At 49.0% G+C, this 25068-nt stretch overlaps 6 protein-coding genes across 6 annotated transcripts, besides 2 other annotated features; 3 read left to right on the top strand and 3 right to left on the bottom strand.

The window, feature by feature from the left end:
* Positions 1 to 655: 655 nt before the first annotated feature.
* Positions 656 to 1129, top strand: FPSE_03406 (uncharacterized protein; the record flags this gene model as incomplete). Its single annotated transcript, XM_009256525.1, has 1 exon — positions 656 to 1129. One exon carries the CDS (start codon positions 656 to 658, stop codon positions 1127 to 1129), a length of 474 nt encoding a protein of 157 aa, XP_009254800.1.
* Positions 1130 to 1397: 268 nt separating this feature from the next.
* FPSE_03405 (uncharacterized protein) lies at positions 1398 to 3471 on the bottom strand (the record flags this gene model as incomplete). The annotated part of the gene is made up of 3 exons (XM_009256524.1): positions 1398 to 2051; positions 2117 to 2515; positions 2575 to 3471. 3 exons carry the CDS (start codon positions 3469 to 3471, stop codon positions 1398 to 1400), a joined length of 1950 nt encoding a protein of 649 aa, XP_009254799.1.
* A 9953-nt stretch (positions 3472 to 13424) lies between these two features.
* Positions 13425 to 13603, bottom strand: FPSE_03404 (uncharacterized protein; the record flags this gene model as incomplete). The annotated part of the gene is made up of 2 exons (XM_009256523.1): positions 13425 to 13490; positions 13559 to 13603. 2 exons carry the CDS (start codon positions 13601 to 13603, stop codon positions 13425 to 13427), a joined length of 111 nt encoding a protein of 36 aa, XP_009254798.1.
* A 1350-nt stretch (positions 13604 to 14953) lies between these two features.
* Positions 14954 to 14984: a microsatellite.
* Positions 14985 to 16031: 1047 nt separating this feature from the next.
* Positions 16032 to 16066: a microsatellite.
* Positions 16067 to 17361: 1295 nt separating this feature from the next.
* On the top strand, positions 17362 to 19372 carry FPSE_03403 (uncharacterized protein; the record flags this gene model as incomplete). The annotated part of the gene is made up of 3 exons (XM_009256522.1): positions 17362 to 17732; positions 17830 to 18807; positions 18904 to 19372. The coding sequence occupies 3 exons, from the start codon at positions 17362 to 17364 to the stop codon at positions 19370 to 19372; spliced, it is 1818 nt and encodes a 605-aa protein (XP_009254797.1).
* A 274-nt stretch (positions 19373 to 19646) lies between these two features.
* On the bottom strand, positions 19647 to 20402 carry FPSE_03402 (uncharacterized protein; the record flags this gene model as incomplete). The annotated part of the gene is made up of 3 exons (XM_009256521.1): positions 19647 to 20026; positions 20292 to 20338; positions 20368 to 20402. 3 exons carry the CDS (start codon positions 20400 to 20402, stop codon positions 19647 to 19649), a joined length of 462 nt encoding a protein of 153 aa, XP_009254796.1.
* Positions 20403 to 21619: 1217 nt separating this feature from the next.
* On the top strand, positions 21620 to 22837 carry FPSE_03401 (uncharacterized protein; the record flags this gene model as incomplete). The annotated part of the gene is made up of 2 exons (XM_009256520.1): positions 21620 to 21666; positions 21727 to 22837. The coding sequence occupies 2 exons, from the start codon at positions 21620 to 21622 to the stop codon at positions 22835 to 22837; spliced, it is 1158 nt and encodes a 385-aa protein (XP_009254795.1).
* Positions 22838 to 25068: the final 2231 nt, after the last annotated feature.

Below are 25068 nucleotides of genomic sequence, written 5' to 3'. Positions count from 1 at the left end.
GCATGGGAGCAGAAACATGCAGCTTCCAAGCACAACTAAATGGACTTAGACCATTGAAGAGGCCTATCAAAGACGTTAGCATATGGCTTAGCTTAGTATCGCGTTTGAGCATACGATTAACAACAAGGCATATGGGGTTTGATATCTAGTGGAATTAAGAGTGATTGCTTTATCAAACGGGATCCAATGGATCATCCAGGGAACGGAAACATGCAGCTTCCAAGCACAACTAAATGGACTCAAAGACTATTGAGGAGACCCATCAACCAAGCCTTTATTCTTTAACAAAGACATGCATGTCTACCTGGGTTGTCTTCAGCGCCTACCTGTACGTGACATATCACAAAATTAACATCACGATTTCTCTAATCTGCATCACCATGTTTTCTTGCAGGCCTTCTTTGAAGTCGCCATGGCTAAGAAGTTGTGAATACCATCGACAAAGGGACGATGCGTATCCTCAGGCAGTCGTAAGCGAAGCGGCACATCACATTCAACAGAACCATAGCTCTAACACGAACATAAATACCACTCTGTTCTACGACTCAGATTCTCAAACCACCACCAACTTCCCTCACCAAAATAACAACTCTTCACACATCAACCAACCTCTCATCTCACTACAACTCTAAACACTACACCACAACTCGTCAAAATGTCCTACCACGCCCATGCCAACGCCAAGAAGGAGCGAGATCTCCAAAGAGATCGAGACCTCCAAAGGGAGCGTATCTTTGACCAAACCAAACCCATCCGTTTCGCCACTCCCAATACCAAGATAGCCGACCGTCGACCCGTCGAGCAGTGGCAGCTCGAAGAAACGAACACCGGCATAAATGATATGGCCTCCCAACTTCACCACTGCCAGCAACAGATTGCTGAGGTCAGGGACCAGATCGGTCCCATGGACGCGGGACACGATGCTGTTGAAACCCGACCTGCTACGGACGGAAAGGTTAGCTTGCCCCAAAAGGCTATGCGATTCTTCTGGCGTCTTTTTAGTCTTTTTGCTCTGGTGTTGGTCATTGCCATGATTCTCTATCTGGTCGTGTATCATGTCTGCGATGACTGGAACTTTGGGGGATACCTTCTGGATCTCCTTGACATCGACTACCCGCACTTCTTTTAAGGACATTTGGTGATGGAGAGGTGGTGGATGGTGTAAGAATATGGATAGAAGATGTGATATGGGTTTTTGGGAGTTATTCATTTTCGCTTTCACTTTTGTATGGGTTACCAGATGGACACGGAGATGGACAGTGGGAGACTGGGCTTTGGGGGTTGATCATTTTCGCTCTCTCTTTTGTATGTGATATTAGATTGGCACAACAACACTTGATCTTGAGCAATGACTGCTGTGTATTCTCTACCCTGTCTATCTGAAAAGTACAACTATATCATGTTCCTCGCCAACTCCCTGCCTGGAGAACCTCCAGTTCACCTTTATAAGGGTAGCCCCCAGATTCACACCAAACGTGCAACTCCCAAATACTCAAGTCTCCTGTAAGATCATATACCTTCCAAGACTTAGACTTGTCCAATTTTTCTACACAGCCATCAGATAACCTGACTCTGTGGTTGAACCAGGGATGCGTCTTGGTTTTTATGTACAGGCGCGTCGGATTCTCGACTCGCATCTCCTTGGGTTGAACAACAGATGAATCGATATGCTTATGTCTACTAGCATCGCCTACAAATCGCTGTCCTCCATTTTTGTAGGTTATGTGCATTCCTAGAAACCTGTTGTCGTCAGGTGCCGTGAAAACGTGCACGGTTGCGATGCCTTGTAGAGGAGCCCAGGACCAGACTAGATCAGAAACGCCATAGAAACGGCTGACATCGGGGACAGGAGGTCCAATATTGCCAAGCCCGAGAACTTCGTGGTCTAGGGAAGGAGCGCTTTCTGGATAGATGGCGGCGACTCTTTTACGGCAAACTGCATCACCAGGGTTGTGAAAGATGGCACGGGGAAATTCGCTGAAGGCGACCGTCATAAAAGATCCGTGGGCAGCACGACCAAGGTGAATAATGCCTGAGAGTTCAGTCTTGACCTGATGCGTACGCAGGCAGTTAGATACGAGACAAGTTATATAATAACGGGAAGGATAGCACATACCAGTATACCTACGTCGGGGAACGAATCGTTACCGTACTGTCGTACCTGGATCCATAGGATTCTATCATTAGGCGCAAGCGGCAAATACGATGACCCTCCATATGAGTTCCGGGACACGGCTTGCCGTAACGGTGCAGGCTTTTTGAGTACTTCAATCGTGAATCCGTGGCCGTCGGTGTCCACGACCAAGCCACCGGCGTCGTCGAGAGTGACGGTCTCAAGGATGTTTCCGGGAATCCTCCAACTCATCATTGTACGGTCCCCCCTTATATAAAGGGCATTATCTTCATTTCTGATGTTTGTCAACATGCCCGACAAAACCCTACCAGGAGGTGTCGGGATATCCCACACAGTTGAGACGAGATCAGAGTTCTTCAGCCCGAGCCAACACATTCCGTCCTAGACAGATCCATAGTCAGTCTTGGTGTGATCAATACTGACACAGAGATTGAACTTACTTTGAAATAGGCGTTGATGTTCACGGCATTGCGTGCTTCAAGTATAATAAACCTTTTGGACAGTTGCTTGTACAAACACACTTCCGGGTACGTGAAGAGCCGTTCGATCTTGCAAAAACCATTTCCATCAATCGTGATACGAACATGCCCAGAGGTGTCTCTTGTCGTCAAAAGAAACGGCGAGGCTATTCCACGCGTCCAATATGTAACGCTAGCCAGAGAAGTAGATAGCATCTCCGTCCTTGGCGTCATGCTCAGGCAGGTTGCAAGGTCCACATACTTGACTAGTTTCCAGAACCAGTCATCGTTGCAGCATGACTGGATATTCTGTAGTAACTCGAGCGGGAGACGATCAAGTCGGAGTCCGTATCTTTGACCCGCGTTGCAGATGGAATCGCGGCGGTAGTTTTGAGGGTCAGGGAGTTGTTCAAAATAATATGTGTTGCGATTAGGGATATCGAGATATTCCATATCCGTCCAAAACAATGCTCGTCCCAGACGATCCATCCTTTCCGCAGATAATTCAGGACCGTTTATGGACACGAAGCATTCTTGGTGGAAGCCAATAAGTCCATGGCCTTCGTTGACTTCGTTGACTTGGTCCCAATGTTGATCCCAGCAGATACCCTCATCCCTCCATTTCGAGAGATCCGTATCGCGAGTGAGTTCCCAAATAAGCTTCCAGGTACCGACATGAGGATCTTTGCAGTATAAGAGGGCGGCAGGTCTGGTGTCCGGTAAAAGATTCTCTTCCTTGAAATCGTGCGGGATATTTAGATAGTAATTGCAATAGATGCAGTAGGACGGAGTGTAGAAGTGCACCAGTGCACAGTCCGGCCATTGTGATTCCACAGGCGGGAGCTGGGCCGACGTTGGCGAGAAGGCGGTTGAATCCATCTTATGATGATAGGTAAGATGCGGAAGGGGGAGGAGTGGAAAATGGGAGGATTCGGACTGCAAAAGATAGAAAGATGAAGACAAAGAAATGTTCAAGATAAGTTAGGCAGCTTGTATTTATATCTTGGTAGAGTTTTTTGTATACTCACGAGAAGCTTTAGAGTTTATGTTTATTGTATCAATTCTATCTTTTGAACTATAACAGGATTTTCTGTTCACGACAATCTCGAGACTTAGAAAGAGCGAGGTTCAATAACAACAGACACGCTTACATCCACAGTTATGCGCAACGACATGGCACATCAATATACACATCAACCCGCGATGTGATGGCCTGACTCTTTGGTACGAAAGAGCAAGACACTGTCTTCAAGTAAAGAGTCAAGTAAGAGTCTGGGTTTTGAAAGAAAAACTTGATGCTTTAAACTTTAGGCATCCTCATGAGTTGTGCTGAGCAATGGGTCCTGAGCCATGTGGCGTTCCATTAGTTGTCTGGTGAAGCAAAAGAGAATTTCATGTCATGAAAACTTAGTTGAAGATAACTCAGATTGAACCCCTTGTGATCTTACGTACTGCTGCGTATCTTATCTGATCAAGGTTTGTTCTTTGGCTTTGGCTTGACTGAGTCACCTCTGCGCAACAGTTCAATCACAGCCACATCGTGACTCACTTTGGAGAGACGACAACTACTTCTATTAGTTCCAGCCAGATTGATTATAGAACAATGCCGAAATTAATTAGTTGTAGAGTGTTATTAACAACTTCTAGTCTGTTTGTTGTCATGTAAAGCATGATGTATGTACTGTATATGGTACTTTAAACCACTTTGACGCATTTCATCGCCTGGGTGGCGGCCTTGCAATTAGCATCAGGTTTCTTCTACTTGGTACTACCTATGTAACTCGCAATTGAGACCTTCCTATGGCATTTGACGTGACATACACGAGCCCTTGAGTTCCAGGGCAGCCTCAATTCTGAATGCAAAGACAAGAAATAATGTGTCAATTAATCTGCGGACTTCTCTAAACGTAACCTCTCAGTTTATTGCCCCCAAATAAGAGTGTTGGCTGTCACAAGCTGCACAATAACTACATCTCCATTGACTTACACAGTCCCTACCCGGGACGACACTCGCTCAAAAAACAGCATCAAGACATCTCTACAACAATCCGACTTTCCTGGTGCCTACCCTATCCTCAGAACCAACAAAAACATGCATCGGAATATATTGTTCCATAACCAGCATCCAACACAACATGCCATCCGGACATGCCCCGTCCCCTCCGTACCATGCATATCAGACAACCAACCAACAACAAGACCCGACAGTCTGGTAAATAAACGGGCCGTTTACAAGAAAAGGAAAAAAAGCACCCTTTTCTTGTCTGCTGCAAGTTGCTTGGTTCAGACAATATACCCGTCCCGTTCAACCCGTATCGTGCACCCATTTTGCCTAAACCTCCGAACGCAAAAACAGTTGGTGAAACATGTTACCATAGAGGTACATACAAATCATACGCTGTCTACCTATTACCAGAAAGAGAACTTGTTAATCAAGATGTGCAGATCAATGTTGGTAAACGAGGTAACCAGTCACGTTTTGTCATGCAAATCTCCATCCATCTCCTCTTTTTTCCTGTTTTATGCACAGCCGGAGATTCTTTCCAGGCCCAGCCCTACCGACTGCGTTGCATCGTGCTTCAAACCACCGTCATTGTAGAACTGTAATAACCCATGAAAGAACTTAAGTAACGGGGAATATAGAAGGGAACACTTGAGTCAATAGTTCGGAGATCATCTATGTAATGCCGTATGACGTTTCCCGGTTATGTCAAAAGACCGAACGCTACCTCGCGTTCGTTCGCACCGATGTTCCAATACCTAGCTACCCCCTGGATTGCCTTACCGCTCGAAGCCTGAACCATGAATCTCGAAAGAAGATAAACCCCACTCCACAAGTAGTCAAAACACCTCCCGTTCCAAGCCAAGGGGCCCTGAACAGAGTTGAGATCCCCTCATTGACAAGTCCAAGGGTGTGGAGGTCCGCGGTCTCCATTGCCGCAACCAGCAGTGGGGTGCGCAGCGACCTAGGGTTACATTAACGAGGAAGAGGAAGAAGAAATACCCGCGCCGGAGATTTAGTTATACATACTACTACCAACTTTGCTGCTTGATAGACTAAAATCTCATATCATGTTGATCAGAACGACGAGTTAAGATTGCGATGAGGCACAGCGTGTTTAGATCCCAGCACTTTCATTAACAACTTGACATTATCTCGATCGTAGACTTGTAACCAGGTGGAGTCTAGTGCTACCTGGAACCACTGCCGTTCCGCTGACGGAAAATGCAAACGGCACTTTGCCTCTGGATGTCACGGTGTCGTTACGGTACTTAAGAACCTTTCCACTTTCCATCCTTCTCCCAGGCCCGCCAGCGCCCTACCAGGGGGCCAGGGGCACCTCAAGGGCTGAATTATTATGGAGACTGTATACAAACCTAAAAAAGTCAAGTCACCAGAAAAAACAGAGCTTGGACGACGTCAGAAGTCGGGACATACACATAATAGCCTCCGTCCGACCCCTTTCGGACCCTCGGACACTGCTTGATCTTTGGCGGAAGAGGCGTCTGGGAAAGGTAAATACCTCCGTTCTAGAAGGTTTTCTCGGGTTTTTAGAAGACGTCAACGTCAAGTATGTTTTATGCCCCCATATGATCTGACCTGTTGGTTGACATTCGCCCAGAAAAGGCTTGTACAGAAAAACATGCTATCCTAGTTAGGTAGTTGACATGTATCTGTAGGTAGGGATTCCCTCATTTAGCATGTGCCTGCCTACCCATGAGGCGTAGTGATAATTAAACAGTCAGTGCTCGGGCCTGAATCCTCCATTCACCCGTTTTGTTACGTTGCGTCGTGAGTTGTCAATTAGCTAGACTAGACTAGCTATGTACATGGCCTTTTCAAACTTGGGCTAGTTTCCATCTTCCAAGCTCTCGGAATCACTAGATCGAGCTTAAGGCCCAGACCTAAGACACGCGGCATCAATCCCGTTTTTCTAACTTGCAGGGTGCGGAAAGATTTGAACTTTCAGCCAGGTGGATATCACTAAGAGCTATAGCTCAGGCTAGTAAGTCTGTTTTAAAATTCCGCTATTAATCAAGACGGAATTGTACCGTATGGAGATCAATCATCAGGTCCAAGCCTTAAAGATGGGACACAACAAGTGTCAAGGAAAAACGATATGAGAGTGCGGACCTCCGAGCTCGTTCTTGTGTCTATCCTTGTAAAAATGCATGTGATTGTTTCGAATTAACGAACAAGGCCTATTGGGGTACGTACAGAGACAAACCCCCAGGTTAATATGTGTCAGTGGTAAACGACAAGGGTATAGCTTTTGAGTGCTAAAAGAAGCCTGGTTCCGCATAAGCACCGAAGTGCGCCCTGAAGAGAGTTTGGAGCTACTTGCAGGGCAGTTGAAATACGGTAAACTAAGCAATCAGTCATGTAATGGTCTAATAGTTCTTGGAAGTTGGATATGGAGAAGAGGAAGCCGATGCTGAATCCCTGGATGGATAACAGATAGCTCATCAGTACATATAGACAGCGTTTACAATCTGTACATATTGTACAGCATTCCCTTTGACATGACAGGGAGGGAGAGCCCCCTGTTTATCCAACCCCAAAGAGGAATTATTCCAGAATAATTCTGGAAACATTCCAGGATTCAAGGCGAGTACGAGGTAGGTGTGAGGGGTTAAATTGGTCCCTCATCCTACCACGTCCATCATCTGTCACGATTGCTTGGCCTATTCCCTTGTCAATAACACTCGCGAATAACACTCACCTTTAACAATCCATCGCTTCATCCTTCCAGAGCTAGACACGTGAGCAAACAATTTACAGAGCACAAAGTCACCAACATGTCACCGCTCACAACGTAGCAGTCTCGATGGATCCCCAATACAACTGACAAGGCCATCCCATTCAATTTCTACCAGAATCCTTCTAGGCAAAGCAACCTTATTTAACCCCGTTTCAGATAAAGGATCGACGTCGCTAAACCACGCTGTTTTGACCTTCTTCGGTTAACAGCTTCACCCAAATCTCACGGGCTGCGGCACTTGACAAGGAGAACTTTCCCTCTCTTTAGACTTTCTTCCCACTGATAGAGTAACGCCCTGTACGGTGTGACGTCCATCTCATTGTGTAGCCCTACGGATAACGATAACCTAAGTTTCTCAACGGCGGACAGGCAATCCTTGTTTGTTGGAACAAACAGGCAAGTGACAGAAATGTAGGATCAGTTCTGCAAGGCAGGATTGGGGCACAGGACCCTCAAGCCCTATTGACAGGACAAGACGCATGCCATGAGTCAAGCATCGCGGCGCAGAATTGCGAGACTGACATTGCGTTTTGCATCATTATGAGTCGCTTTCTCTTTGTGTATATAGAGTTCCAACGACGGGCCGACAAACAATTAGGCAGATGATGCTGTGTCACTGTATATACCTAGGTACCTTTCTCCCTCTGTAGTTCATTGCCTGAATGAGGCCATCTTGGCGATACCCTGGACAAGGCAAGACGGTGCTCTCACCAAGGTCAGTGCTGCATACTACAGTACATGTCCATGAGACATAAATCGTGTTGAGTTAGTTGACTCGTTCAACAATATCCTCAGGCATGATCTAGAAGTACAGAACCCACATGAACAGCCCATCGCCGTGTCATACAAGACACTCTCATTTGGGCTGATTCCTCAGCGTGTTTGACGAGTAAGTCAAAGTCCGGATCGATCGGTCAACAGATCTTTGAGCTCGGAAGAAAGGAAATAAAACAAAATTATTTGCTTTTTTCTCCCATCAGCAAAAACCCCACAGATCTTCTTTGCCTCCCCCTGGTCCGCAGCTCAGCTACCGACAGATAACTCGTATGTATGCCTATCATGTGTATAAGAGAGCAAGTGACTCGGCTTAATAACGTGTTTCCTGTACGCGATGCGGCAACTCGAGTCTCAGGAATCGACACAGCCTTGGAGGCCTTTCGGACATAGCACACAAGTCAAGACTAATGTCCCGCTGGAGACAGGCGATCCGGCGGTCGATCCATTATCCATACAGGTCCAGCCGAGGCATATGTGGACTCAGCTTTGAGTAGCACACCTCTGGATAGGGCTGTGAGGTTTCCCGCGCTGCCCAGCAAGGGGGGGCCCCAAGTAGAATTGGCCATTTGCCCCGATATAACAAGGGGCGTGAGCTTTGATGTCTCTGCTGAACGTCTTGCCAAGCTGACATTGTGAGCAGGACAGGGAGGCAAGCAAGCCGAAGCTTGGCTGATACATATGATGTTGGGCTGAGGTAAACTGTGAGTTGCTGTGCATAACTGATGATGAGAAATTACAAACACGACAAGACAAGACACTAAATCTGCCTTGGCTCTCTCTGCCTACCTACCATGATGAATAAACCACACACCCCTGAGTCAGAAAGGATAGTTCCGTATTGTATCGCATGACCTAGATTCAGACATGTCAGTCAATGGGTTCCAAACAATCAGTAGCCCTTTTTCTCCGCACCAAGGCGTCCAGTAGCATCTCAAGAAACAGAGTCTCAACTTTGACTAAGTTTTTTAGTACTAGAACTAGTCAACAGAGCAAAAAACAAAAGTGCGTACGTGCTCTGGTTACTAATTTAACGCCGGGCACTTGAGTTTTAGACGCGCGGTTCACTACCAACAGGCGGAGAGGGATTGGACGTTCAAGGTGCTTGTTGAAACAGTGTCATTTCGACTCATTCCTTGCGGCAGAAATGGGCCAAGATATGATGGGGGACAAGGCTCCATGTCGATCGGTGACACTAAAAAGGTAAATCCCATACCCTCTGAGCCTCCCGGATACAACAGAATTGCATGCCCGAGGTAAACAAACCGGATGTGGACGGAACGCCGGATTTATGACAACAAAGTCAAAGCAATCTCTGGCTCGGTTACATCTCCGAACGAATCAAGTTGAGTGAGTTGTAGCCAAAATAGCAACAAAATGTGTTAATAATAATATGGCCTCTTAATATACATAACGTTATATTGTTCCCAGACGACCTGTTTCTATTCAGGGTCTTTGTCAGTCTTGAATTGGACCTTGTAACCCGCTCGACGTTGTATTTGCCACAGGAATCTGCAATGCAATGTAATGCTGCTATGCCGTAGAGTTTTCGAGCCGCATTTGCCAAGGATACCTTCACAGCCAATCCCGCCTCGCTGGGCTGAAAGCCACTTCCTTGGAAAATGGTCCCTCCCTGTAGATAGAGTCGCAGTGAAGAAAGAATGATCTGGTCGTGGCGCGCCTCTCCCGCCCGCAACCGCAGGGCTATGCTGTAATTAACTGTCTCTAAATGGGGTCAAACTGTAAGTCGTTCGTTATCCCTCGTTTACAATCCGATCCCGAAGGGTTTCGGTAGACGCCCATATCGTCATTGCGTACGTATCCTAGATCCAGGGCCTTGCGTTTTGAGCCTCCGGCAATGACAGGGACGCCAGTGATAACCTCGGCAGCACCCCCATTCGTTCGTTAGTCCCGAATGATTGTCACAGCCTTGCCTTAAAGGAGACAATATCCCGGGGACGACTGTTTGAGGGGCCCAGTCTGCTGCAGCCTGCAGGACAGTACAGGACAGGGCGGAAGTACGGGTTTAGAAAAAGAGTCGATTGAAACACCTTCTTGTTGATATTTGGATGTAATAATGACAGGTCTACTCGAATATAAACGAGTTTCGATTGGAAAAGGTTACCCGTCGACAGTGAGTCTGTCTTGTGTGGGTCATAATAACGCCAAGTAATAGGTGCCCAAAGGTTCTGTTTATCGAATCGGTTGCATTAATAACAATTCCATCCCATGCATCAAGGGTCTCGCTGCTCATCTGTCTGTCTGTCAATCATCCCTAGCCATAGGGCACACTAAGGTAGTCAAGTTATTAGTTCGCTATCGAGATCGACGCCCGCTATTTCACGGGAAGGAGGAATAAGGTGTGGTGTTGGTTTGCTGCGCCTCGTTCAGTCGTCATCCACCAAGAACCACTCGCTCGTACTCTGTGCAGTTAGGTACTGTGCTCAGCGTGCTGCAATCTGCTATAATAGTCTCGTCACTGGCCATCTAGCGGTAACTCTGGACGTTCCATTTGTGGAATGGACTCATTCCTGAAACCCCCAAGTCGGTGCGACAAGGCACGGTCATGCCATGCCAGGCCAGTCAATCAAGGTGCTGACACCGCGCAGGGACTTGCCGCTCGGCAGTTGAGGGGGCATGGTGTCTGATTGGATCGCTATGTACTGTACATGACTGCTGCGCAGCGATCGCCTTGCCTTGCCCTGATACGAAAAGTTCCCTCCCGTTAACAGGCCGTCGTATTCTCTGCTGCTACTGTACAGCCCGTGATTCAATTATCCGAAACGGCAGTAAAGCGTCAACGGCAATGCAGCTCGCTGCAACGTCGTTGGGGCAGGTAGGCAAGGCTACCAGGATATACCCGGACGAGAGGGGGACCTAATAAGAAGAGGGGACCAGCACACAGGGCTGAAGATAGCGACGGGGACTTTGCGAACTAGTTTACGATTCAAGAACGTGGCAGTATGGATCTTGAGGGGGATGGCGCTTTGGGCTCATAGGACAAGGCGAGGCGCCATGCTGGGAGCTGTTTCGTTCTGTGCGCAGCGATCTGAGCGACATGTTGTACTGCGCAGCAAATAGAAGATTACAAACCTTAACAGCCAACAGCATAAACAAAAATCCCTTGCATCGCGACAATAAAAGAATCCACTCTGCAAGCAACGGTTCAGCAGTGGATTCTTTTTTCTCCAGGATTTCCTGGTTGGGAAAACTGGATAGAGAACCAACAACAAGCCAGCATCCGCGACGGAAGATGCCATGGCGGTTGAGTTTTTGTTTCCTTGGTGTCCGCGCGTCAGTCTTTTGGGACAAGATTTACCGAAGATTTACGGCCAGGGGACAAAACGCCATTGTGCCGAATTGACTTCCTTTTTGGTGATAGAGCCCGAGAATATGGAGAGCTAAGATGGACGCTTGAATGAATCTGTGTGAGACAGACTGACTGAGTGTCGGAGAGTGGGAGAGACCCGGGAATGGTAGCCGTAGACATCCACCACGTCAAGTCAAATGCAGATGAAATGGCTGAGCAGAATGACGACGACAATGACGAGTAAGTAACCGTCAAGACTGCAGTGTTGAGAGGCGTTGTGTCATGGTACGGCGATGGGCTGGGCTGTAATGGATGGTGTAGAAGATGCCATGGAAGCACAAAAGAAGCAGGTACTGAACTGCCGAATGCCTGTCCGAGCCCAAGCCAGCCTCTGAGGGTCTAAGAGTGCACCACCAGGTGTGGCACAAGCCGGTAACGTCGGTAGTCTAGTCTTGTCAAGCGTTGAAAGTCTGAGATTCAGTCACAAGTCACACCCTCCCCTCCCCCCCCATCCGTTGATCGGGGTCTTGGACGTTACCGAGAGCCCTATTCTGTACACGGTGACAGTCGCAGGATTAGTCCCAGGCTCCCTCTTTTTGCGCGTATGTAATAATTCCGCCGTGGGTCGCAAAGACTGGCTTCATTTCCTTTCTGATACAAGTGGGCTTTGACGTCGAGGAAAAGTCGATCATGTCCAGATTCGACACAAGATGCTGCACCGAGCGTTCTCTTCTCCACATTCGGCAGATGCATGTAATAATATGAGTCCAATTGTAACGTTGCCTTTTGTTATAAATATGAGATAAAGATAATATACAAGATAAGAATAAGTAGGTTTGTAAATGACGTCTGTAGGGCAGATACTGAGTAGAACTGCATGAGAATCATATCATACCAACCGCCACAGCCCTAAGACGAGCAAGGCAATTCAAACCAGTGCCAAGACCGGGCTGCAGCTTCCCTCATTTTGTCTTTGGTAGGGCTGAAGAAAGCTGGAGCAAGCAAGCAAAGGAAGGAAAGACACGCGCACACTCACACACCACCTTCCTAGCAAATCCACGCTAGTCGCGCCATCTGGTTTTCACTTTCACTTTCTTGGAGAAGGAGCACCCCCGCCGAGGCCCGAAAAAAAAAGGAAAGAAAGAGAGTGTGGCTTGACAACCTAATCAAGCCACTGTCCAGCGTAAACCCACTTGGGCTAGAACTCAAATTCTCTTGTCTCATCTGTCGGCACGAGTCCACGAGTCACGATGCAGAACCAAGTCGAGGCCTGTAGGGCTTAGCCTGTATGTACATACTGTAAGTAGGCTAGCCAAGTTTACCGCCCAATTTCCAATCAATATTTCCCTCTTGGCCTGCTCATGTGAAGTGCCGGGTTGGTAATCATGCTGTAATCCAGACTATACGCCGTGAACCAAGACACAAGGTTACCTTGGACGGACGATCAACAGTGACGAAATGACTCCATATCGACATCCAGTCGGTGCTTCGCTCGCTGCACCCGACAGGCTGGTTTCACTCTCCCTGTAAGGCATCACCGCCGAGCACCCCATCCAAGACATATCACGAGAAGCCAAGCCAAAGTCGGTTCATCAAAGTGTCGTATCGTATGTAGTCGCGTGCATGGACACCAAGTGGGAATTCCATCCATGCATGGCTCGTCCGTCCGTGATAAAGCGGAATCCTGGAGGATGAGGAGCAACATGCTATGCTGAAACTAGTACTAGCAACAGTAGTTAGTTAGCTGCTCCGTCCCTGGGCCACTAGGCAACTGAACTACTGGTTCACGTTCGGCCGGGCCTTGTCGGCCTGTCTGGGGTTGATCTTTTTAGTGCCAGATAGATCAGAGACTCAACTGAACTGAACTGAGATCTGCCATTTCTTCGAATGGATACGCCGTATAATACAGGACTCCCTTGTGCCAAGAGTCAAGAGGCCCACTCGCTTAGGAAAAATAGAGGTTGATAAAGGATCGAAGGATCTATCTAAGCTCTACTAGCTAGGGCTGGAAGCTTCTTGACAGCAGCGCCACAGGCTCGGTCCTCGTAAACCTGCCAAACAGAGTATGATGATTTACATAGTCCCCAGCTAGCTAAGCTAAATTTTGACATTGACGCACGTCGCCCAAATTGCCTGTTCTCAACTTGAACTTCTCCCTTCCCATCGGGCGATGCCTATTGAGGGCGATGTGCTTCAAAGAGGGTCCGCTTGAAAAAGGATCCTGGTTATACAGTGTTTAGCTGGAACTGGAGATCCATCCGAATCAACTCCGCGTCTCCTTGGACACACGCGGGGTCACTGTGATGTACTGTGTCGTCGTGTCCAAACAGTTGCAAGAGAGGCGATCGTCCGAAAACGGCAGTAAGAATCGCATGTTATTCCCGCTGGCGTCAAGAGTGACATATCACTTGGAAGAGAATTCCCGCAAGATAGAGACTTTCAACCCAGTGAAAATCACACAGCGACATCTAATGTCAAAGCGGCTTACCCTAACTATCGCTGTGTTTGGCAGGTTGCACGAGATATGGGGCGAAAAGAGGAGGATAGTGAATATTGTTTGCAAACGTTGCGTACCCAATTTCATTTGATGCTGATCAATTGAATCAGATTCTTCGAGTCATAATAATTTGTAGTCACTGTCTCTGATTCTCGAGTATGGCCAAGTCTTGGAAAGGATGCTTACCAAGGAATGAGAAATGAAGATGCCACTCACCGCTGAGCCTCATTTCTTGTCTGGGTTAAACAAGTTAAAATTACTTGGCATTTCTCAACCGTGAAGGCTTCAAACGACAATTGGATGGAAAGGTTTCCCTTATGAACCAAAAGACCAAGTCGCGACCGTTTGACCCATCACTCCCCCCAAATTGAGTTTCGGGTGGCGCGTGGGTAAGGGGAAAAAAGAAAAACCACCCAAAGGTTCCCTAGAGGGAAATCCCAAGAGCATGTGAGGTGAGGTAGTAGCGTAGCCACGAGGTTGGATGACGAGGCGGCAGAAACAAGGGAATGATGATGTATGGCGATTTCCAAGCCACGATATTCGTATCTCCATCGCCCAGATAATGCCCAGGTTGGATATACTTGGCAATTTGTATTGTTCGGAAGTTACAATTGCCGCTCTGGAATGCAGATGCAAGGCGAGGTTGACCTGTTGCAATTGCTGCCCTGCTACCCTGTTGTTGGAGAAAATATAAAATCCAGTGTCGTTTTGTGTTGGTTGTTGGTGGGTTCCAGATAGGAATAGCAGCGGGAAGGCGGACGGGAAGTACACGAGTTAACCAGTGAGAGTTGCAGTTGAACGGAAGCGGGAACGGAAGCAAAAAGGAAGCAAGCAAAGACAGGGAAGAAGCCTGTCGACAACAATACCACAGTACAGAACATCTGCAGAGGAAAAAGCGCCTCGAGAGAGAAACCATCTCTCATGCAGTTTGTCGCAAGCGTTCCTGGGCAATGGGCTATTAACAGACAACGCTGACAGAGGGATCAGGCGAATCTCAAATCTACGAATATGACTGGGTTGTTGGCTTGCTTGCTTGTTTGTTTGTTTGCCTCGGGTGAGCAGACTGCAGACTGCAGACTGCAGACTGAAGGATCATGACTATTGCCTAGTGTCTTGCTTGTCAAAAATGTGAGGTGAGGTAAGTAAGGCAAGCCAAGGCAAGACGAGACCGTCAGTGTACCTCGACCAACATCCAAGATCTCGTACCCTGAGAATTACACACACCCTCGACAAATCAAACGTCCTCAAGAACTGCCCTACACCCCTCCCTCCCCGCGAGAAGCTAAGCTAAGCTAACCTCAACCCCCCCAGGCAGAAGAAAAAGCAACCCTCTCTGCCTCTCCGTTCCGCCCACGCCACAAGCAAGCACAGCACACCCCTTGCCCGGGGCACAGACAGCCCTCCAGGGCAGAGCGCAGGGCTACAGGGCAGGCTGAAGTGACTGGCCGGACAAGGCATCGGATCCCCAAATACAATGGATGTCAAGCCCCATCTCGTGGAGACAAGACAAGACAAAAAGCAAACCCCGTAGGGCAGGACAAGGACAGACTCTGTCCATTCTCAGGAGCAGGAGCAGCAGCACCTGAGCATAGCAGGGGTTTGTGTTCTAACTGGTGGATGGCCCCTTGTAGTAGTAACAGCAGCATGCGGACCCAACAGCGGATTGATGCCGCACCCCCTCTGCTTTGCTCTGTGTTTCTGGTCTGTTACTTTTGATGTGGCTTTTTTTCTCTCTCTCGATCTATTCTGTTGTTTCTATGGAACTGACTCTCTGTCAGAGGTAGTAAGCAGAAAAATGCGAGATAGGCCAGCCAGGTTCTGCAAGATCCGAGGATTCCCACCTTGGATGGACAGCTAGGGTTGAGTGTAATACGGCGTTTATGTAAGAGCGAGCGAGATCAAGTGGAGGGATCTAGCAGAAGGAGATGCATCATGATCTTGACAAATCTGTAGGAGGAGGGACTTTGGGAATGACTGACTGACATGACAGTTGGTCTAGTTAGCTGTTGTATGTATGTAACACATGCACTTGCTTGCTTGACCTGCTTGAGATGGAGAGAATGCCGTGCCATGCCGCTGCACATTACCTACGGTACATACCATGCCATGCCATGCCATACCATCCGTGCCCCAATTCAATAACTGCCCATACCGTTGAGACTGATGTGATGTTACCTACGGATACAAGGGACGGACGGATATGCAAACTCCATCTGGTGACAACCCAAGTTCGTTCGATACTATCATCTCGCTGTCTGTCTCTTTTGGTTTCGCCTTTTTTAGCTGGGCCTTACCTGTACTTGTTTTATACACCCCTACGACGTTACTGTGTCGGCAGATGCTCACCCCCCCTAGTCAGTCATGACTGACAACATGCTCCTCAGTGAGTTTTTTGCTCTTCAGCTTCCTTCTTGCACCCTCTACACCACATCTTGTGTCTGCTTTGGATAAATATCACAAAAACAAGAAATAATAATTAAATCAAAACATGACAAGACAAGACATACTGTGTATACATTTCTTATCATTTCTTTCTTAACCGCCACATTGTATTAGGCTTTGCTTGTCTTGGTCCCCCGGAGCTGCTCCTGTCCAGTACCAGGCCACTGCCTGTTCTTTTTCACTCCCGTCTTCAGCCCTTAGGTTTTCCCCCCATAACCCAGGGCCCCGCTCTTGTCCTCCCCTCCCCCCCTAAGTTCCACCCCCATAGGGCGTAGGGTTAGTTCTACAGGGGTCCCAGGACGCCTGCCGAAGTCAGGAACAGAAGGGTGTGACAGGGCCAGCCCAGTGAGCGTCAACGTCAACACAGGCTCGATCGCTGTCCGTTCATTAACCTGAGGGTAGGTCAATTGAACTGAAGTCAACTGAACTTTAACCGCCCTGACTCCCACCTTCCCCTTCTCATCTGGATTCTTTTTTACATCACATCACATCCCGCACTTTCATATTAATTCTCTTCTCGTCTCTTTCATCCATCTCTGTATCTCTTGTTGGCCAATTCTCAAATACCCTTAAAATAACAAGACTCCAACCAATACGACTCCTTCCCCCCCCGACAAGCTCTGCCATTCGTCCAACTTTCTGCCCCAGCCAGCTGCACCAGCTGCACCAGCATCTTCGGTGCTGCCGAGAAGCCATCATCGCCACAGCACACAACCACCCCCATATCTTGCCCTATCACCAACCGACCCATTCGGACCCGAATTGAGTTGAATTTAACAAAAAGGAGGCGACCTCTAAAAATAAAGAATACCACTTTGGTCATCGGGAATCGACTTTCTTACGTCTTCAGATCCGTCTATTTCATGACGGAATAGTTTCGGTCCTATGTCATCCTAGTTCCAACCTCGCCGTACTTCAGCTGCCATTGCTTTGCCTCCTTCTCCATCTTCAGCTCAAGTTGTCCGACTGCCAAGCTAAACACCATGGCTTTCCCTCCCCAATATAGAGAGCCCGCTCCGGCTCTCCCGAGCATTATAGTCCCTCCCTCAGGCGACCGACATAGAGCCCACGCGAGCCACCACGATTCGCCTTTTAGTAGAAGTGTTGCCATGTCGATACCTGGAGGACCCTTAAGAGACGACGTCCCTCCACCGCTACCTCCTCCCAGATACTTCGATCAACCCAATGCTTTGGCTGAGAATATGAGAGAGAAGCGGGAATATGCTAGCGGTTCTTTTGCGAGTGGTTATGGAAGCATGAACTCATCATTTCACGAAGACCGTCCAAGTTACCAACGAAGAAGCAACACCAGCGACCGAGATGAGGGCTATGCCAGTTACTCATCAACTGACAGGTAAGGGCTACCGTGCGTTGAGTTGAGCATTGGTTCGGCTCAGGCCTCCAATGGCTCGACTAAGACGTTGGGTGAACGAGACTAACAAGATCCACAGGTCCCGCGAATCCGCTCCCACAGGCTTTGGCCGCTTCCACAACCACTACCAGTTCCAATCCCCAGCTGAAGTAGATGGCGACAACCTCAAGAAGAAGCTCGACCAGACTCGATCTTTGGAAAAGACACCACCTCGATCTCTTCTCAGTGTTTCAGCCAACGAGCTCCTATCCCGAAGACCTTCTGCAGAAGGACGATTCCCTCCAGCTCTTAGCGTACCTGTGCAACTCCCCATACACTCCCGCGGTGGCATCCTAGCTTCTCCTGCAAGGCTTACCGACACACCAATCCACTCTGCCATTTCTCCCCGAAGCACACCCTTTTTCCATGGAGACCGATCACCAAATGATAGCTCCGATATCGATCGTTCACCTCGAACACGAACAAAGAGGAACAACAGCGATGATGCGACCTCAACAAACTCCAGTTATGATTTCAACGGAGTAGACGATATGGACATGGAAGATGGTCAATCACTGAAGAGATTACATATTGACGATGCCTACGTTCCTGGTGGACAGAAGAGAAGGGCTGCTAGTCCCAATGACGAGCATGTTCTTGCTATGCTCCGACGTACATCCCCCCAGGGTCGTTTCACCAGCCTTCCTCGCGGTGCTACAATGCCTTCAGTGTCGACCTCGCGATCCAGCTCGTACATCTCGACCATGCCCATGGCCATGCACCCCGCTAGCATTGCAACGGCCAACTCTTTCGGCCGACGCTCACCCGTGGGCCCCTCTCCTGGTGGCATCTCACCCACATCTTGCAACTCGCCTTATACAGCCCCCGTTTCCCTTAACCCAAGCCCTCGAACCTCCATTTCTGGCCGGGGGTCCATTCACTCTAGGACTGTCTCGGGTGCAAGCACACGTAAGATCACCGAAGTACAGAAGCCGGGCGGATCCAAGGTCCAAGGCTTTTTCATGTGCGAGTGCTGCCCCAAGAAGCCCAAGAGGTTCGAGACGGCTGAGGAACTCAAGTAAGTTAGATCTCATCTACATCTCCGTAGACCCACTCTTGATGAGGCTGCGTGAGATGATGCGTTTACACGAACCCGATGCTGACTGATAATTAGCGCTCACGAGGCTGAAAAGCAATACGAGTGTTCATTCTGTGGCAACCGCTTCAAGAACAAGAACGAGGCAGAGCGCCATCAAAACTCACTCCACGTGCGCCGCCATTCATGGTCATGCTCAGCCCTTTCTGGATACGACAGGGCTTTTCACGATTCTACTAACCGACCTGGCGAAGCTGACACCTGTGGCTACTGCGGCGACGAATTTCCACGATCTGGACGTGGCCCAGGCACTGGTGCCTTGAACGGTGGTAATGCGCCTCGACACGCTACTGAACAGGACTGGGATGAACGCATCAGGCATCTGCAAGAGGTGCACAAGTTCCGAGAGTGCAACTCGTCTAAAAAGTTCTTCCGAGCGGATCACTTCAGACAGCATCTCAAGCACAGCCACGCGGGCACAAGTGGAAAGTGGACCAACATGCTGGAGAATGCTTGCATGCTCGAAGAAGACCCAACACCTCGGTAAATGCATCATCCGACCCCGAAGCAACACTGCATAAAACCACACAGACTTTGTCGTGTCTCTGTTAATCCCAGCAAAGACGACATACGAGTCGGCCGCTAAGATGATGAGTCAAGGCCAAGCGTTTTGTGGGTGTTGACGATTCTACTGAGGATCAAGCGGGTGAGGGCGGGGTACCAAAGAGAAATCGCTGGTACCAAGACGAGAAGGATCAGTGGGGTCTGGAGTCAAGAAACGTTTTATTGGAGCTGTCAAGAAAATGATCTGCGTGCTGCAATCAGCATGCCGTTGGGGAGGTCTGGAAACAACAAGCCAGCGGCAATTGTGCGACGCCAACCGCCCGCAACAAGATCAACAGCCATCCAAACAGCGACTTTGCAATGGCGAGGCATACGACAGACGCGGAGAAAACTCTGTATCGCGTGGGCGGTTTGCCGCATGATGCAGATGCGGCAAGTCCAAAACGAATCAAGGCGCCGCTCTGCTGCGTCCGTTGATCTCGGATCAATTGGTGCTTCCGCGCGCACCCAACGCATGTAGGGATGCGGTTATCCGCCATGGCACATGGTTGCCTCTCAGGGCTGAAGCACCAATGTGGCAGTGCTGTCGGAAGGGAGGGACAACGGACCAATGCTACCTTGGCGTGTTCCGTTGCATCTGCAAATTTCGCAGCACTGATTTAACGTTTAAACAAGATGAAACCTACATCTTCCAGCTTGGCGTTATTTTCCAACAGCCACGCTTGGCATTTGACACGACTAGGTTGTATGGTGGCGATCCATTTCAACCCCCCCGGCCCGACAGGATGAGACATATTGCGAGAAAGAATTTTGTCGATGAAATATTTGAGAGAAGCGATACAATTGACCAGACAAGACGCATAGCCTGGGGCCATGCGTCTGTGGAGGCGCTACTTTCTTACTGGGCTTGACATCCCTGCTGGGAACCCAGTCGGGACGAGCTACACGACTGCCGGAATTTGGTAAAGGAGTACATACAGGAGATTCATGGCAGAAAAGCCTGGCGTTGTCATTATGGGCTAGCATTTGTGCTAGCCAAGGCTCCCTGACAAGTGAGGAGTGTTGTTCGGGAAGTCAAATTGGGAGGACAAGGGCTTCACTTCGTATACATATTAGCTGACGCAGCTTGATGCTGTTGTCGGTTGCATCAATCATCTATCTTATCTATATGGGTAACGGCACAAAAAGGATCAATCATGGAAAGGGGTACGGTTTACGGCGCGACAGGCATTGTTAATTATTGCGATCAAGCGAATACATCAGACTAGGATAGCTTAGAGATATAGCAGTCTGAGAACACAAAATTGAGAACGAGTTAAAATACTTTGGGTGTCTGCGAATGTGATGTTGTGTGAATGATGTAGTGAAACCTAGTGTGTTCCCAAAGCTGACGCAACTCACTCACTACAAGGCAGAGTGTAACCACCATCAAAAGACGACATCGCCCACTCACAGTGAGGCTAAGGTTTTAGGTATCGGCACAAACTCGACATTGTCAGGCTGAACTGAACCGTTGCCCCGGTACTCCTTTTCCAGCTGGGCGGAATGAAAGCGCTATATTCAGTGACAGTCCTATCAACGCCATGCAACCCATTCGGGCAACTCGTACAACATTTCACGATGTTAATTATTTTATTTTTTCAGCTGGCCGTTCACTAAAAGTTCAGCTGGGCTTTTCGTTTATCTCACACCACATTTCGCTTCGGAAATAAAAATAATTAGGCGGATTTAAAAGGTTCGCGTGGGTAGTTGTTTGAACTGCCCTTTTGGGTTTGGGCGGTTATGCGAAGTCCTTACTGTTTTGGGGTTGGACTAAGAGATGGAATAGATGGATGAGATAATGTGGCGTTTTGGAATGTGGCGCTGATGGCGGGGTAGTTTCATGTGTGGCGGTTCAAGGAGGGGCAGAAAAGAAAAGTTATGGAAGGGTCATGATTCACACCGAAATTGAAGCTTAATTTTGCTTTTTGTGATGGAGTCATTGCTTTTTTATCTGAAAGAGAGGGTACTATAACTGCAATACTTTACGATTGGCTGCATATTTCTGCACGAAACCTCTAATCTACAACTTGCGACGATAGACAAACTGGCAGAGCACGATCCCACAACGACCAGGCAAGGAAAAGAATTGGCTTCGCGACAGGACGATTCGAAACCGTAGCAGTGGGAAGAATTTGGTCACACGTTTCAACCCGGAGAGCTTGAGCTACTCAAGCAAAGCATTGTTCAAATGGCTCTCAGCAGGATAGATGGCCAGGATGAGCTATTCGTCGGAGGGTAAGTCCACACGACGCCACACGACCAATTTACAATCTGCTAATCAAGTCACCTTTTCAGTCTCTGGGCCTTGCGCCGCTCCGACTCACTAACCGACCGTCGCATCACCCACGTCCTCTCCCTCGTACCCTTCGACATCTCCAGCCTCAAGAACTTCAAGGACGAGCCCTGGATCGACTACGGGAAGGACTTTCGTCACCAGCTCATCGATATCGATGATGTGGAGGATTCTGACCTGCTGATTGAGCTGCCCAAGGCTGTCAGATTCATCGAGGAAGGGCTCGGCGCGAACTATATGGAGCATGCGGATGATGATGGGGGTGTCTCGTTAGAAAAGGACGTTGATGTCGTGGAAAAGAAGAGGAAGAAGAAGGGAGGTGTATTTGTTCACTGCGCTGTTGGAAAGTCAAGATCTGTTTCGGCTGTCATTGCCTATCTTCTTCGTCGATATCCAAGCCGCTTCGATCCCAACATTACACCTACCGCTATCTCGGATCCGTCTCAGTCTACTGGTACCGAGACATCAACGGAGAAGCGCTCAAGGAAAGAAACAGCCCAAGAAGCCGTCCACGCCGCTCTCACGTGGGTTCGCCGAACACGACCCATGGCCGAGCCCAATGAGGGCTTCATGGAGCAGCTTGCTCTGTGGTGGGAGATGGAATGTCCAGACGACGTCGAGTCGCACCCTGTTTACCAGCGGTGGGCTTACAAGCGTGAGATTGACGAGAACCTTGCAGTAGGCCAGGCACCGACAAGGCTCCGCTTCGAGGATGAAGAGACGCAGCCTCATGATGACTCAGGTCTTAGTCTACGGTGTAAAAAGTGTCGTCGCACCCTTGTCACAGCGCCGTTCATCATGGAACACAAGGCTTCTGAAAAGAAATCATCTGCGTCTACGTGCCAGCATTACTTTGTTGAGCCGCTGAGCTGGATGCGCGGAGTGCTCGAGAAGGGAGAACTAAACGGTCGGTTGCTGTGTCCGAACGACAAGTGCGGTGCTGGTGTAGGCCGGTATGACTGGAAGGGCTTCCGGTGTTCATGCGGCGGATGGGTGACGCCGGCGTTCTCGCTACAAAAGGCGAGGGTAGATGACGTTGTGAAGCGGCCGACGGGCCAGAGCATGGGGATCCGGATGCCGCCCGGGCAAGCTCCGCGGAGCGGGAACCTGTGAGGACTAGGGACAAGGGAACGGGAGTCCTTACTGTTGTTGCAGTACCCAGATGACATACGCACCGCGCAAAAAGCCGATCAACAAAGACTTTCTGCTAACGCATCCGTGACTATAAGTCTCCGACTCGTTACGGGGCCCGAATGACATGTCCGGGGACCCCACAGGACGCCGAAATCTTGGCTTTGACGGGCCCGCACATCCCTCGGATAGCTTTACCCTGTCGAGGATTTTAATGCTATGGGAAGCTATACCTTGTCTGCATTCTTTTTTCTTCTGCAGCAGCACTTGTCGACATGTTGGCGAGCGAACCATTGAGACAAAGGCCAGCGGGGTAGGCATGTCAGGATAAGCCCTAGGGCTTACAGGGCGTGAGACGATCAAGACTGTGCGTGGGAAGAGACTGGCATACTGAACGGAAGGAAGACGACCGGGAGCTTCGGGCTCCAGAGAGAAGAGACGGGGTGATGGGTTGTGGCATGGTTCCGTTCCTCATGTGGGTCGTTTCCGAGCGACGGATTTCACGATGCGAGACGCAAAGTCGGACCTACGGTAGTCGGGATTGGTCCATCAGCACTAAAAGACATCTTGATCTGAAGTGATACGACACTTCCAACCAAACAAAGCAAATACCACTTCTACCCGTGCACGCCCCCCAGAGCCAGAGAGCCTCACAGCCCTGCAACGACATGTTGCACTACACCGTCCTTTAGGGCCTATAACCGCGATGTGATAAGCCCTATGGATCTGATCATCTATCCCTTGTCATTCGACTATATCTTAACGCTTCACCTTCACCAACTACCTTTATCAGGCTAGCGTTGGAGTTTGTCTGGAGTTCCTCGCAAAGTTTACCCACTCCAAGGACTTTCCGACTAAGCCACTGTAGGGCTGACCCGTTCCTCAACCAATAGCGAACAAAGCATCAATAGACGATTTCCAATAAAGAGAAAAAGACCTACTATACGCGACACGCATACGCCCGGTTGCAGTTTCGCCTTGATGATAGAAGCTTTTTCAAGCCCCCCTGCCTCCTTCTGAGTGGACTATTTACCGCAAGCCAGTCAGCATTTTGCATGGAACACCCTGTTCGGAGAGTTCTGAAATAAGATTGGACTTTTGATGGGGGGTTTTGTATCACGACAACAATATCATCTATGATGCATCAACTTGTGGGACGAAAGAAAAAAATAGCCTCTGTTCTTGGCAAAGAAAAGACCACTGCTTACTTTTTTTCTTGTCTAGTGAGGTTGAGTGATTATCGGCGATTGCCTTTTGGGGTATAACATGGTCTTACCAGACCTTTCAGCCCAGTCGTTGGTTGTATCATCTGCATATAGCCTCACGATCAACGGTACCGCTTGGCATAAGAGCAACAGTAGCTCTGGGTGGTCATAGCTCCCCATCTCGGTAGATATGTTGATGACGTTTTTGTTCTTTCTCATGAGGGGAAACCTCGCATCTTGATACCCCTTTCGATGTGACAGCTAATGGTCATGAGATGAGATTGACAGCTCAACTAGAGACACACTCTGCCAATGCAGAACAGTCTCCGCGCCAATATTGAGCTGTTGTCTGCGGAGACTACTACTACTTCACGCCGTACTGTATCATCTACCCGCAGTGTGCTTCATCGGCATGACTGCATGGAGGGGACTACAGTTATGCCCTTATAGGTTTAAGGAGAGTAAGAATAGCAACGCGTTGGTTTCCGCTTGAGGAACGGTCGATGCAATGGTACCTACCTTTAACAAAGACGTTGTATCCAAAACCTTGTTGCTCCGTTTGTCCTGGAAAGAAGGTAGGCCGATCTGCCTTCTTTCTTTGCCAGCCCTACCGTTCAGTCCAAGCTTCGACAAAGAAGTTAGGTTATTCCTTCTAGCAAAGGCCCTGGAAAACGAGGCAGTGTTTCAGGGGAGGGGGTGTCTTGTTTGTGGCAGCTTGGGATCTGACGGGGACTGCTCTGTTGCACACACCCCTATAAAGGGTACTTGTCAATCTGACGGCATACAAGTACCGTCCTGGACACTTGACTGACGCTGGGCTAAATGTCCCCGAAAGGAAAGGTTCAGCACGGTTGAATCCCCCAGCGCTGCAACCCCAACCCACGAAGCAGGACTTGTGGTGTTGGACCCTTGATAGTTCTCCCGTGCTGAGAAGCTGTATAGAAGGAGATTCCGTAGCGGCATTGCCGCCTTACCCATGCGATATCCCGAGTGATGAAACTAGATTTC

Source organism: Fusarium pseudograminearum, chromosome 1 (genome assembly GCF_000303195.2).
Source record: "Fusarium pseudograminearum CS3096 chromosome 1, whole genome shotgun sequence".
Classification (NCBI taxonomy): Eukaryota; Fungi; Ascomycota; class Sordariomycetes; order Hypocreales; family Nectriaceae; genus Fusarium; species Fusarium pseudograminearum.
Note: the sequence above shows the minus strand (reverse complement) of the source record. Positions and strands in the feature narration are given on the sequence as shown.